General features: G+C 37.7%; 1 protein-coding gene across 1 annotated transcript; it reads right to left on the bottom strand.

Annotated features, from left to right (window-relative positions):
- Positions 1–11010: 11010 nt before the first annotated feature.
- Positions 11011–15442, bottom strand: LOC127635864 (cytochrome c oxidase subunit 5B, mitochondrial-like). Its single transcript, XM_052116113.1, has 4 exons — positions 15300–15442; positions 14879–14949; positions 11431–11530; positions 11011–11334 (listed from the first exon to the last, which is right to left on the bottom strand). Exons 1-4 carry the CDS (start codon positions 15394–15396, stop codon positions 11222–11224), a joined length of 381 nt encoding a protein of 126 aa, XP_051972073.1. The 5' UTR covers positions 15397–15442; the 3' UTR covers positions 11011–11221.
- Between the last annotated feature and the right edge of the window lie 502 nt (positions 15443–15944).

Raw genomic sequence — 15944 nt, 5'->3', positions numbered from 1 at the left:
GGAGCTCATTGGACTTTTTATAAAGTGCTAGTCATTCTTTTGGTTGGTATTTCTCCAGCAGATTTCTGCCTGGTAGGCTATATACTCCAAATATTATTCGGTTAAGCAACTGTACTAAGCAGACAAGGTTATTACTTTTCTGACATTTTGTTCCTGGACACAATTAAGGGTCGAAATTATTTCCGAAGGCTCCATTTGAACATGACAGTATGCAATAAGAACAAATGAAATCTAAGGAATCGGCACTGGAGTATTGTTGAGAACTGGTAATCACATCAATTGTTAGAATAATGAGTTTTCAGGTCCTGGAAAAAGGATTGCAGATGGAAGATAATAGGAGCAGAGTATCCAAGACAATGAAAGGGAGCAGCAGAAGAAACTGTTATTACAAATAACCCTCTTTCATCTCAGAAAAAATTGAAAAAGGAATCACAAAGAGCAGGCTGTCTACTGTGAATAACCGAATGTTTGATTAGATGTGTGCTGGGAGTTTGAGTCACTTCGTGGCAGGCATGTTGCAGTCAGATGGCAAGACCTTGACCTTGTTTATACCAAGTACAGATAATATTAAATTCAGGTTGTTGCCTACAATGATTTACTGTCCTGGGCTTTGTTATTTTTGGCAAATTTGTCATGTAAATCACATCATTTACAAGAAGCCTTGCAAGGGGACGCTATATAAAATGTGAATTTGTGATCATTTATTTGATTTTTGACGTCGAAGGAACTGAGTTCATTCTGTTGAAATGTAAATTCTGTTCTCAGAACCACTTTCAGAGTTATTTTAGGAGCGAAAGTCAATTTCAAGTGCAGAGCTCAGTTAAGCGATCTACTTAAGTGGCAGTATTTTGAGCAAAAGTTATTCTGCTAAATTTCTAGGTGTTAATAAATTGGTTAATGTCATGTTGTTTGTTTTTTCTGGTTTAAAAGGATATATTTATAGAAGATAGCATTTGCAATCAAAATAGCAAATCTAAGGTTCTGTAAAATTAACAGTAACATTATAAGTTTATGGAGATAAATTAAGTTTGTCAACATTTATCAACTTCCTTTGGAAAATTGTTATGTGATAATGTACTTCTGTGTTCGGCCCATTTCCAAGTACCAGTCTTGGGGAAATCCCTGGAAAATCTCTCCCAAGCCCTGGTGGAATGAACTCACTAAGTCTCTGATGTCACACAGTGCTTTTTGCGATGATCCATTGAAGATAAAACCAGAGAATTGAAAATCTGTACATTCAGAACATAAGTCAAAAGGGAGCATCTGTTTTATTAATGTTAAAAGCACTATCTCTGTTTTAGCAGTTATAGTCCTTTTTCTTTCCGCTGTATGTAACACCTGAAATTTGTATGATGTTTTTGTTTCATTTGTGCTGAAAAAACAGAGTAATGTGTGTTACTTTCAAGCTAATACACTCCATTGTGAGTGATTTATTATTGTTTTTCAATATGTTACATGTGTACAGTAAAGAGCAAGAGAAAACAGGACATGTAAGCAAAGCCTCTCTAGGGGCTTCCACTTAAAATTAATTTTGGAGAATGAATCTTTAAGCTTCTTATACGTGTCTTGAACATGGTCAAAAATTGCCTGTACAAATATGAAATAAAAATCGCTTGCTCCAAAATCACTTTGGCTTCAATGCATAGGCTTTGGAAGCACTACCAGATTTAATGATTACTAAATGTCTACCATTCTATACAGCACTGTGTCAGTAGTGAGTAATTCAGGTTCCTGGGCACTACCATCTCACAGGACATAAAGTGGGAGACCCACATTGACTTCATAGTGAAAAAGGCCCAGCAGAGGTTGTACGTCTTTCGCCAGCTGAGGAATTCAACCTGCCACAGGCGCTGCTGATACAGTTCTACTCAGCAGTCAATGAGTCTGACCTCTGCACTTCAGTAACTGTCTGGTTGCCCCCTGTCCTCCCTTCAAGAACCGTACACTTCCAGATTGAGGAAAAAGGCTGGAAAAATCACTCTGGACCCACTCACCCAGCCCACTACCGTTTTTGAACTGTTGGCTTCTGGCCGACGCTTCAGAGCATCAGAACCATCAGGCACAGGAACAGATTTTTCCCTCAGGCTATCCATCTCAGTTAAAGCTGCCCCATTGAGCAATAATGAATGTGCAGTACACAGCTTATTCTATCAGGGAGACAGTATAATGTGTTTAAGTGTTGTAATAAATTGAATTGTGCCATTTCAAGCCAAATTAATACATTTTAATAGACCTGTATATTGCGACATATTTATGCTTTCAAAAGGGTAAAACTGGGTTTATGGTTGACGATGACATAGCTGACAGCCGTATTGACTTTTCATAATGTGAAAGATATCTATAATTGATTTTTTACTAGTGATAATGCAAGTTCTTGATATTAGAAATTACTAATAGTGAAAATGCAAATTTTTATATCAGTAATTAGGTTTGCTCTAGTAAAAAAAAAAGTTAATTATTTAAATATGACATCATTACTTGTGGAAATAGTCATTCTTGATATCAAAGATTGAATTTAAACGTGTAAAAAACAATTATTGATATCTGTAACGGCATTTTCACTTGTAGGATTTTGTAGTGATCTGTCCTTCATTAAATGCGACGACAGATTTCTATAATTCATTTCTTACAAGTTGGAAATCCAAAAATACATATTAGCATTGCAGTACTTAATCCTAATAACCTTAATTTTTTTATATCAATAATGACATTATTACTAGTGCAAATGTCTATTTCTGTTATCAATTACCACTAGTAAAAATGCTATTTTTTGCTACCAATAATTTTCTTTTTCACTAGCTTTGTGGTATCTTCATTTTAATGGTGTTTTATATCCATTTCCAGATATCTGACATACCAAATCTAATATGTTGAAATAAATGTACAGATATCATGAATTAGCATTCTTACTAGTTGTAATTTAATTATTGGTATCAGGAATGGACATTCACACTAGTAACTATTCTTATTGATATGAAAGAATAAATAATTTGAACTAGTTAGAAGTCCATATCTGATATGTGTATTTGAAATTTCAACTAGAAAGAAATTAATTACAGATATCTGTAATTGCGTTTACTACTAGTTATTTCATTGCTGATATCAAGAATTAGCCTTTAAATAGTGAAAACGAAATGGTAGATATCTACAAATCATAATCTGCATTTGATTAAATGTCAATACGGTTGGCGATACAGTAACAGGTTTGAAAATTATACTATTTAATTTGACATCACAAGTTTCAACAGGATTGATATTTCAAGATCTGCCCCTAATAACAAATTAAGATAAAGTCATAGACAAGGAGACTTTTTAAAAGAATGATGATTTCATTTGGCATATTTTTTTAAATGGAACAGTAAAAGGGACAAATATGATGGTAACAGGGTTGACATATAACCTGTAGAAACAAATGCAAGTCTTTATAGTGGTTAAAAAAATGAATGGGACACCAAAGTGTACAGCATTGGTGAAAAGTGTCATATATTGGATGGCACATGTAAATCTTCTTATTGCAGAAAACTAGAAGCATAAAGAGTCACTTACATCCAGGCAGATGTCACACTGTAGGTGCATGAGTTCAATACAAGTTCATATTTTTTGGTCAGCCAACAGATTAACAGTCCCGTGGCGTGGGACAACGCCATCTGAAAAGGGAAATAAAAACGATGGTAGTTGAATTCAGACTCAGTGGGAAACGAAAGGCTGTAATAAAACAGAATAACTGTGGTGATCTAATCAAAGCCCAGATGGCAGGAGATGATAAAGGGTGGCTTGCCAGTGGAGTGGGAGAGTATCCAGCCCTGGCACGCTCACCCTGCGGTGTCACACCAATGCATATATGACATCAGCAACCAACGCTGTCCTACGGTGCCAGCTGATGAGGTCACAACTGTACACATTTTAACAAGTTGTTTTTAAAGCCATACATTCAGATGTACATTCACACATCTTATAAGTTTTGCATGGCCATTTCCTTTTCTCTCTTAGTGTCATCATTTACGTAAAACGCTCTTTAACCTGCTCAGAGTAAAGGTCAGTAATTGCTAAAAGTAATCTTTCTGTCTATAAGTCTGTCTGTCTGTCTGTCTGTGTAAATAAATACATAAAATAATAAAGTAAGTTTCTTTTTTTTGCTTTTGTGGCAATTGCCTCTAGTAAAACTATTGTAATAGCCTATGGTTTGAAAATGTCCCTACTATTTATTTCATCAAATGGAGTTTTTCTTTCTTTAATTTTTACATTACCTTTTTCTAGCAATTTTTTCGCCCTATTTCAAATTGTCAAATCAATTTATATCAGACACCCTATCTGCCATTTCTGGAAAGGGCAATTATAAAGAAATCTCTGCTCACAATGCACTGACAGTAGGTGCCTGAGCCGCAGTCGCCCTGAGGGTAAAGAGGGCTACAGAGCATTTCACTTCGTTGAAATTATCTGGGTTTTATCTCTCTTTGAAATCCCCTCAGCAGACCAGATGTGCCTGAATATTCTCTCCTCAAACAAAGATTGTTATAAAAAAGACTAGGTGCCTTGAGAGAGAGAGAGAGAGAGAGAGAGAGAGAGAGAGAGAGAGCGAGAGAGAGAGAGAGAGAGAGAGAGAGAGAGAGAGAGAGAGAAAGAGAGGCTTTGAGTCTGCACTAGAAAATCCTCGTATGATTCATATTGGGATGATTCAACCAGGGTGCAAGTCAAATACCAGCCAACGTCACAATCGAACTGTCAAGACCAGTGTGAAAAGATGAAGAAAAGAAATGAAGTATGCACAGCAATAAAGACTGAAAAATGTGATGTGCAATGACAATGCACTTTCAAAACTTAATTTGCTCAATATACACATTTACATTGCATGAACAAAATGTGAGTGGTGCTTACCTGTGCGAAACTCCCCCACAATGCTAGGGTGTTGCTATGTGGTTGCTTAAGGGTTCTGCTTGTTTTGTTTTTAGCATGTTGCTTTGCAGTCGCTCGGATGTTCTGGGTGGTTACTTATTGCCCCAAGTCAAAAGAGCCCATCCTCAAGTTGATATGATATTCTGGTTTCTAGAGATGTCTTGGGTCCTTCCATTGTTCACCCATTGTATGGTCGACCAGACAGAGATCGTAAGTCTGATGGCTTTGAAAAGTAAAAGTACACCTCTCCTTAACAAGCCTCATGATTTGAGGTCTCATTCATGTCTGTAGCACAAATGGTGTGGGTTTAGTTATAAGCCAAAGTTTAATACTTAGGGTTAGAGGTTTGTCCAAGTCCCTAAGTGTAAGTATGAGCAATAGTAATAGTGATTCACCTCTTAAAAACCTTTGCGATTTTTATTTAGTCTGAAATCACCATAATATACATCAGCGGAGATGCAATGATGAAGTCCATTCTCAATGCCACCCTATTGTTTTGTTTTGAAATATCAAATGGCAAGTATCAGGCTGCGAATGAGGTTCATGTCCATTTAGTGGAAATCAATCATAAGCGATGGGGTCACACGGGTTAATTAATCTTCCACGAATTGATCAAATAAATGTGAGGTTTTACAGCCACATCAAGATCTATACGATCCCCCCAGCATTCGCCATAATGGCTTTAAATGGGCTTTCAAAGCAGAAATGGTGAATAGAGGTTTTTGAGTGGATTTTTGACAAGCACAACTAGGGTCTGGACTTCAGGCAGATTGGTTGCTATGGAGACTGTGCCCCTGCAGCACATTAATGGTGGGCACCGTTGCACAGATAAGCACAGTGCTAATCATAGCCCATTGTCCTGAGATGCGCTGTGTGTTGTGCGTGCTGTGCGCTGAACCACGCCTGCCAAATGTCTCTGGCTGCGTTCCGTGGGTTCATTGAAATTTTTTCTTCCTTACAATTCACCCGTTCCGCACTTGTTGTCTTGGCCCACTGAGAAATGCAGAACAGAAGTCGCAAATTTAAAAAGCAGAGATGACTTGTGCATAGCAAGAACATTGAGAGCCCCTTTTGGCCCCAAAACAGTAATAATCTTTAATTATTCATAACTCTGTTGAAGTTTAGCCTGTTTTTAAAAGGATAGCTTTAAAACTGGTAGATATGTTTTTAGTGACAGTTTGTGAATGAAACATCAACCATGAGTTATCCACACAAGGGGAGACTGGTGCCAATGGTTGCAATTTTAACTCCAGTGAACCTTTCTTAGGGAAAAAGTGGATTTTTGTCAATATCTGTATAGACAGATACCTTTAAGTCTTGGCTACAAAAACGTTTTAGAAAAAGTATTTCCATTATTGCCCAGGAAATAAGATCCTGGTTTATTGAACAAATTGAATAGTGGGTTATGTTGTCACAATGTATAGAGTAAGTGGTCACATTTGAAATCTGCCTTCAATAGCCTATAATATGTTTTTTGGCAAATATTTCAAAAATACACAATTTTAATACACCTGTCCCAATGACCTGCCCCATCCAGATATTTATCCTGACAACACAGTTCAGTTAAAATTAAAGCAAAAACTACAACCAGAATTGGACTTTTGTCTCATAATCTTTTAGTTACAGAGATATAGCCTTTGTGACAACTTCACCATTGACTAGATATGATCTTCAATATATGCTCAGGAAACTTCTACTACATGAATTCTCTGCGAGACTGTACACCTGTAGTTAGAATGAATCTAGATAGCACTGTTACATAACATCACCGTCATTTCATTGTATGCGCTTGTTCAGATCACAAAAAAGGACCTTGTTTACACAACTGTGAAAAGCCAGATATGCCTCGCGCTTCCTCTCCAGTGAAACAGATGCATTTTCACTGTGTTTGTGCCAATTTCATTCAACACTTTTGTCTAATGCCATTTGGAGACTCATTAAAGGCTGCCTTGGATAATAACTCACAGACCGAAGCACGATAACAAGTCAAGGGGGACTTTTAATTCATTCCAAGAGAAGGGAAGAGCATTAAATATGTACATTCACTCAAAATTAACATAATTTCATCTTCCACTGAGTAATGCTCTGTAATCTATTACAACATACTTCAACCGCCTGGAGCTTCTGGCTTTTCCAGTCATCTTGCGGGAGCATGTACAGTCCCTGTGGAATACAGAGCGGCATAATTCAATCATTTTTAGCGAGATGTGATGGGCAGACCACTACGTAGGGGGCAAATCGTCCTCATATATCTCATTACTTCTCTCATAGCTTCCATTGTGTCATGGGTCGCCATCAATGTGGAACTCCACTCATTGAGGAAATGCTCCAAGGACGGGCGCATTATGTAGATGGCAGCCCTAAAAGGATAAACAGAAGAATAGTTCATTTGAAACCCTGCTAAATAATATGATCCATTCAGACATTCTCAAAAACTATTTTGCATAGCTTCAATATAGGTTGCACATTGAAAGGATGGATTAAAGGAATACATTGAAAACCGTAATAAGTTGACTCTGCTCAACTGATTGAGTAAACTCGTTCCCTCAGTTGAATTCTATAATAGGGTCTCCAAAACAAGTACAATTAAGAATGCATTAAGCTAATGCAAGTAGACTTAACTCAGATTTGCTATTTAAATGTTGTTTCAACTTCATAGTTTTATTTGAATGGGGCAGTGGTGGCTCAGGGTTGAGGCTCAGGGTTACTGACCAGAAGGTCGGGGGTTCAAGCCCCAGCACCACCAAGATGCCACTGTTGGGCCCTTGAGTAAGGCACTTAACTCCAAGTTACTCCAGGGGGATTGTCCCTGTAATAAGTGCACTGTAAGTCGCTTTGGATAAAAGCGTCTGCCAAATGCATAAATGTAAATGTTCTATATCAGTCATTATATTAACTTATTTCTCCACATTAATGCATAGAAACCTGTACTTCAGTTGTGCATGTACATAGACAAGATAATGTTTACAGGGTCCAACTTGACCAAATGGGACACAGATAACCTGGTGATATCAAACGAAACAACTATTTCCAATAAAACAACATAAATAATACTACAATAGACCTAAAACGTTTTTAAATGCACCAATAAGTTCCCCTTGACCAAGGAAACATCATTTAATAATAAAAACGCAAGGCATTGTGGGTATTCCCCACAGCCTCAAGTTTGTACTCAATAGTTTGAATTATTAACACTTAAATATTAAGTATATGGATTTTCAAGAACAATATGTTCAAGGAACTTTTAAGTTAAGAAAACTAGATTTTTCCAGTTATAACACCATTCAGGGTTTTCAGTGTTGTTTACCCAAAACTGAAAGTTCTGTCATCATTTACATTTATCCCTATGTCCAAAACCTGTATGCAATTTTTTTTCTGAAATACAAAAGTTGAACTCTTTGAAGAATCTTTACTCAGTTCTCACTACAGATATACATACTTAGATGTGGCATTAGCAGCTGATATGTCGGTGCATCCTCCATATTGGAAAGATCGAGTGTCAGACGTAAACACAAAAGTAAATTGATGGATGTGGTCTATAACAGTCTGGAGTCAATTTTCACAAGATCTGATTTGTTATAAACATCTGAGAATATTGTAGATGACAAACAAATTTCAAATTAAAAAGAGTTTTGGTAAAATGCTCTAATGTTGATCCTCAGAGCACTGAATACATGGATATATCAAGGCAAACATATTTAACATTAGTACCCAGGCAGTCAATTTATTATGTGATGGACTGTTTCCACACAAAATCAGCTTATGCAACATATTGAGACATCTCATCCACTGACGATGGCACCGCGATTGACCTATCTGATCCAACTGAATGTGGTATAGTACTAGCTACATAACGTATGTACAGTATATCTATGGTTCACGCCAATCCAATGGCAGTTCACAGAATCCAATGGCAGTTCACAGTTACCAGGGGCTCTCAAGCTCCAGAAAGTACAGAAAAAAAGTATAAAAAGTAGTTTGAATGACTAGTGCACTATGCTGTAAGTCTTTTGAGGCCATATTAAAGCTTTGTGTGAGAAACAGACTTTGTTATTTGATGTCTTTGTTCACTGATAATCTTCACTGCCACCAATGTTCATGTTTTTGCCCATTTCAGCAACCACAACTGATGCCTAAACATCATTTGTTGTAGCATGTGCAGAAACTGAACACCATTTTTTAATCTGAATGTGAACGCTAATGAGATCTCTGAGCTTTGGCTGAGGGCAAAATTAGAAGTGAATAATAACTTAGCTTTTAGACTGTTCCTTACACAAAGCTAGTATAAAGAATGTAGTAGCGACACATTATGCAACATTTTACCCTGAAATAGATCAATGGAATCTTTCATACTCAGTTGTTGTGAGCAAGGATTTGGACCCCATTTAAACTCTGCAAATATAAGTCTTATACCATGTGCGGTGCACAACATTTCATTTAAATGCCACAGCAGGGCAACCCCTCAAATGTCTGTATGCTGCATTTTCCTTGCTTTCACAGTTTGCCTCAGCAAGTCTAGGCAATTATGTGCAAGTTGCACATCACGTCTCCCTAGCAGGGTTTTTTGGTGTCAGGAAAATGAAATGAAAAAAATAAATAAATAAATAAACAAATGACCTCACCGAGGACATCTTTTACATTAATGTGCGAGAGATTTTAAAAATATACTTTAAGATGCATGTTGATTTTAATGACTTTCAAATGCTAATGTCTTATGAACGATTAACATAGACACAGTAAACATGAGAGAGAGTGGAAAGGCATGGAAATTCATGTCTATGAATACGCTAATACCTGTACTTGTAATCATTAATGAGCAATCTGGATTTTAAATGCATTAATAATTAATATTAATGAATACGTCATTATCAGTTGCAATAGTCAATATTTTCTAGCTTCAGCTGTAGATTAAAAAATAGAAACTACGTTGTACACTCTAGATAGAGGTCTATAGTCTATATAGACTATAAAAACTATATAAAAAACACTTATTTTTTATCAAAAATAAAGCAGCTAATTTAATGGAAAATGTTGTATGTTAGATATTTAAAATATGAGGAAAGTTTTTGGTAACGATATGACAGTAATTTCACACAATCATGCCTTTGTGTTTTTCTTTAGAACTTCTAATTGTGAATCGATCCAACAAATGACCCCTTGTGGACATAAGGAGAGAATACAAATCCTGAAATAAACAGCTGAACCAGATTCAAATAGTTAGAAAGGTAATTAATAATACAAATAAAAACCCTCATGCCATTCCGGATGTGTATGACTTTCTATCTTCAGCAGAACACAAATATTTTTTTAGAAGAATATCTCAGCTCTGTAGGTGCTCACAATCCAAGTGAATGTGACCTTGGAACTTTCAATGTCCAAATATCACATAAAAGCATCATAAATGTAATCCATATGACTCAAGTGGTGAAATTAATGTATTCTAATGCGATCTAATCAGGTTTGGATGAGACCATACCAAAATGTAATTCTGTTTTCATTATAAATCTTGACAGTGGTCTCCTTGGCCAACGTGATTTCAAGTTCGATTGCACTTCCTATAGCGCCATCTAGCGCTCTGCAAATGCACCACATACTAGGAATTGTGATCGTGCCTAGAGACTGCACTGGCAATACGTACATTGAAAAATAAAACAATCTTTATTTTGGTCTTTTCTCACCCAAAACCAATTGGATAGCTTCAGAAGACATCGATAAATCCATTCAAGTTATTAAGAATACTTTTATAATGCCTTTCTGTGATACTTGGACCTTCAGAGTTCTGGCCAGAGCGGAGATATTCTTCTAAAAATCTCTGTGTCCTGCAGAAGGTAAAAAAACACATCTGGGATGGAGTGAGGGTGAGTATATAAGATAATTTTCATTTTTGGGTGAACTATCCCTTTAATGCTGTAGCTATCATAAAACAAAAAACAGTGATTTCCTTTTCCATTTTATTAATGTTGGTGGCTTTTCAAATGAAAAGAAAGTCACTACAGAGCCCTCCTTTAGGAATTTGGGAAGCAAAGTTCATGGAGCATTTCAAAATGTCACCTTGGCAGACCAAACTAATAGATAATAATAATGTAAGGAAACCAAATAAGAGTACAAGAGCCAAAGTCAGAGCAAGCATGTTTATTAGGTGTAACTGGACTGAGTGAAAAATGTACACTCATATAATTTACATAAACTGTTGTTTTTAGGAATTGTTAGAATTTTGTGTCCCACAGCAGGAGGAAAGATTGTTTATATCTCCTGTGCTTCTTTGCAAAAAGACAAATGTGAATGAGGTCACAATGTCTCTGGAATTCTGATATGCGAGTCAGCGGGCTCAGTGAGGCAGCTCATGAGGAACCAGCTTGTAATGAGCACCGCATGAGGGACAGCGCTGGGGTTCACCTTCATGCAGCCAGAACCACACCACAGCTGTGTTGTCTTCCTCACCTAGAAGAAACACAATAATTTGCTTCAACACAACATTCAAGAAGAACTGACATGAAATGAATATGTCTGAAATACAATCTTCAGATCAAAGCTTACAGACACAGCCGACAACTCTTTTGTTGGTTACTGAAGGTACAAGGTGGGGGTCTGAATTTGATCCAGCATACTCTTTGGGCTTCAGCATATTGTACGGATCCTGGGAGAGGGAAGAAGTTTCAGTCAGTTTGCTTCAGCTAGAAGACTCAGATTTTTATTTAGCTTCCTGTTTTTCTGCAGTTGAAGTTGTTTTAAATAAAAGCAGTTATCCACTGCACGTTTGATTTAATTTGAATGCTCTGGACGTGGCAACTTTAACTTTAGCCTTTTGTTTTTGAAAATCAGGCACACAAATTGCAGATTTAGATCCAGATTTAGGGTTATCTGCAAATATCGGTTATTGGTATCGGCCAAAATCTTCATATGGTTGCATTCCTAGGTATTAATATATTTGTTGTAGCTTACAAAACTGAAAATATGCTTCCTATAATGGACAGCATGCATTAAAGGGATATTTGTTCATTGTTCATTTCAGTGGGAATTTCAATTCAACTTTACTGTTGGACTAGATATAAGATTACTTAAAAGGAAGAGTCACCTCAAATTTAAATTCTCTCATTATTTATTCAACCGTGTGCCAGCACATATATGCATGACTTTCTTTCTCCTGCAGAACACTCACAAAGATTTGTAGAACAATATCTCAGAAGGTCTTACAATGCAATTGAATGGTGGCTAGAAATTTGAAGCTCCAGAAAGCACATAAAGGCAGTATAAAATCAATCCATAAAACCCTTAAATCCATGATTTCTTAATCGACCCAATCAGTTTAGGGTGAGAAACAGACCAATATATAACTCCTTTTTCACTATCAATTTGGACAACAACAGTCTCCTTGGCAATCATGATTTCAAGAACATGGCTCAAGCACTAGGAAGTGTATTCAAGCTTGAAACCATGATTGTGTCTAGAGACTGCAATGGCAAGATGTACAGCAAAAAAAGGAGTTACATTTCGGTCTGTTCTCACCCAAAACCAATTTTCATTTTTGGATAAAGCATTCCTTTAAAATAATGATGGAACTTTCACAAGGACAGTTGAATTAGCCAATAATATGCATTATAAGACTTATTGTAAACTTTAATGTTGATATTTTGTAGACACAGGGCAAAAGGAAGCAATAGGGACATGTGTGAGAGTAATGTATCAGAATATGTTAGAAGTAGGGCTGCAACTAACGATTATTTTGATAATCGATTAATCTTCAATTATCTTTCGATTAACCGATTAATTGGATAGAAACCCTGAAATTTGTATTTCCTGCATTTTATTAAAATTGTATTTAATTTTTTTTTAATTATGAAGGGCACGATTATTTGGTTCGATTTACGGAACTGAATTCTACTCTCACAAAACATTGAACGAAGCCTGAAATCATGAAAGTTAAGTTACTAGGATTTAACATACAACAATGACAAACCATGGTTTACAGCAAAACTCAGACAGCTTCATCAGGCTAAAGACGATGCTTACAGAAGTGGGGATAAAATCTTGTACAATCAGGCCAGGAACACACTAAGGAAATCAGTGTGGCTAAAAGAAGCTACTCCGATAAGCTGAAAAACAATTTTTCAGCTAATGACCCTGCATCAGTGTGGAGAGGCCTAAATGACAGCAACTTCAAAACACCATCTACCAACAATGTAGGGAACCAACAACTGGCTGACGACTTGAATGTCTGAAATTACTGTCGATTTCTCACACCCCAAACCCACTCTGACCTTCACTTCACACAAACATCAACACCTCCTGCAACACCCCGCTACTCAACCTGCAATTAAGATCTATGAAGAGGAGGTTTGCCGTGTCCTCTGGACACAAAAGACAAGGAAAGCACATGGCCCAGATGGTGTTTCGCCCACTTGTCTAAAATCTTGTGCTGACCAGCTTCACACAGATCTTCAATAGATCACTGGAGCAGTGTGAAGTTCCCTGCTGCTTCAAACGGTCCAGCATCATTCCTGTCCCAAAGAAACCCCAAATCACAGGACTCAATGACTACACCCCCATCGCTCTGACGTCGCTGGTCATGAAGTCATTTGGGAGACTGGTGTTGGCCCACCTGAAGTATATCACTGAACCCTTACAAGTTCTCCTTCAATTTGCCTATCGAGCAAACAGGTCTGTGGATGACGTTAACATGGGATTGCATCATATCCTGCAACATCTGGACAGACCAGGGACATATGCAAGGAACCTTTTTGTGGACTTTGCGGACAGTTCAGCTTTCAACACCATCATCCCAGCTATTCTCCACACTAAATTACACAAACTCTGTTCCCACATCTATCTGTCAGTGGATCACCAGATTCTGACGGACAGGCAGCAGCTTCTTCACTTCCAGCACATGTACGATCAGCACTAGTGCCCTCCAAGGATGTTGTCTCACGGAACACGCGCATCTAAAAGGTTCTCACTCTTTCTTTGTTTCTATCTTTTGAATTTTTTTTTGCAAGATCAGTATCATCTAGGAGTGCTGCAAATGACCTCAGACATCTCAGCTCAGGAGGTGCTTTGAGTTCAGTTTGCTTTATTTCCACAGAGCAGTTCATTGTGACCACAACTCTGCAGCCTATGCATCTGTGATTAAAACATAAAATACATAAAAGTAATTTCCAAAGAGATGTTGCCCTTCACAACAAGGCTGACGATAGGACGATCTGACTATGGAGAAGATCAACCAACCCTACTGTATACCGATGACTGCACCAACAAGGACCCCTCTGTCAAGCTACTGAAGTTTACAGAGGACACTACTGTCAACTACTGTCACTGTCAGAAGGGAGGTTGAACGGCTGGCTCACTGGTGCAGTCAAAACAACCTGAAGCTCAACACGCTCAAAACGGTGGAGATGATAGTGGACTTTAGGAGGAACACCCCAACATTGACACCACTTACCATTCTAAACAGCACTATGGCAGCAGTGGAGTCATTCAGGTTCCTGGGCACAAACATCTCACAGGACCTGAAGTGGGGGACCCACACTGACTCCAATGTGGAAAAAGGCCCAGCAGAGGTTGTACTTCCTTCACCAGCTGAGGAAGTTCATCCTGCCACAGGTGCTGCTGATACAGTTCTACTCAGTAGTCATTGAGTCTGACCTCTGCACTTCAATAATTGTCTGGTTTGGTTCAGCTACAAAATGGGACATCGGAAGATTACAAAGGACAGTTTGGACTGCCAAGAGGATTATTGGCTTCCCCCTGCATGGAAAGCTTCTGTCACCAATACAAATTCCTTGTGTAAGCACACTTGGCAATAATGTTCATTCTGATATCAACTTTGTTTTTTGCTTAAAAATAATGTTAAAAATAATTATAGCACCAGAGAGCAAATATCAATTTAAAGAGGCTTGTACTGTGAACTTTTGACTATTCTGGTTTTGGCAGTTAATGCTTGACAGCTTTTTTTTTTTTTTTAAATTTCGAAAGAGATCATAATACATACGGAGCCTGTTTTCAGGGCGTGCATAATCTTCTTCTCAAGTCCAGTGGCCTGTTCCTCATCAGTGGGAATACCTGCCAGACAAAACGTCAAAATACAATTTATTCCGGTCCTGAAATCCACAGTCCATTTCTGTTTGTTTGACTGTGTCTGCTAAAAGACAATCTAACATATGTATGACTTCTCTCTAAAACTACTGCCCAAAATATCATCAATACACGTTTAAACAACAAGCCAACTTAATTTCTTAAAATACATGAAGATAAATCATAACTGAACACATATTTTCCCGTTTAAACTGCCCGTGAAGTTACAGCATCGGCCTCCGCGGAAGGCATCACGTCCTTGGCACGCGTTCAAACTGCCTCGCGAATGATGCTGCGGCCATTCTCGTGCAATAAATACACTGGGATGAAAGACTGACCTCCGGCGGCCATCCCTCTGCTTATAGCGGCCACGGGAGATGCCCGACAGGTCGTTGCGGCCCGTACGGCAGATCTCAACAGTAACCTTGCGGCCATGTCTTCTTCCTCTTCCTCCAAAACTAGCAGAATCAGTCTGATGACGTCGACGAGGCACTTCTGTAAGCATCGCGGCGCGTGAATTTGACGTCACGACTCCTACGCATTCCATACATTGAGGTGTAGGACCCACACAAAAGTACAAAATGTACCATTGTAACCGTTGTTTGCGCCAATATACCATAGTTACATAATATTACATAATTAAATTTTTTTTTTCAATAAAAGTGAATGCTAATATATTAGTTGTAATTATAATACAATGGTATTGTCATAGTTTTGGACATGTATCATGGTAATACCAATGTAGTACCTTGGAATTTGTAAAAACCATGGTGCATGAATATAGTATTCATTATCTGATACCATCATGATACCACCACAGTCAATTTTAGTAAGGGTTTTAACTGTGGTATTTTGTAATTAGTTACCATGATACATGTTTGTGAGGGAAGATTATGTTAAAGAAATAATTCACCCCAAAAATATTTAAGGATATTTAAGTCCTTTTTTTCCTATAAATTCTCCTCCCTGCTCAGTAGGTGACG

This window comes from Xyrauchen texanus, chromosome 43 (genome assembly GCF_025860055.1).
Source record: "Xyrauchen texanus isolate HMW12.3.18 chromosome 43, RBS_HiC_50CHRs, whole genome shotgun sequence".
Taxonomy (NCBI): Eukaryota; Metazoa; Chordata; class Actinopteri; order Cypriniformes; family Catostomidae; genus Xyrauchen; species Xyrauchen texanus.
Note: the sequence above shows the minus strand (reverse complement) of the source record. Positions and strands in the feature narration are given on the sequence as shown.

What these genes read in the sequence shown, in the direction of transcription:
- LOC127635864 (XM_052116113.1), bottom strand. Translation starts at nt 15,396, where the DNA reads ATGGCCGCAAGGTTACTGTTGAGATCTGCCGTACGGGCCGCAACGACC. An exon ending in CAGAGGGATGGCCGCCGGAG is followed by an intron (nt 14,950 to 15,299) that starts GTCAGTCTTTCA and finishes TTTGTCTGGCAG; the next exon opens with GTATTCCCACTGATGAGGAA. An exon ending in AAGAGTTGTCGGCTGTGTCT is followed by an intron (nt 11,335 to 11,430) that starts GTAAGCTTTGAT and finishes TGTTTCTTCTAG; the next exon opens with GTGAGGAAGACAACACAGCT.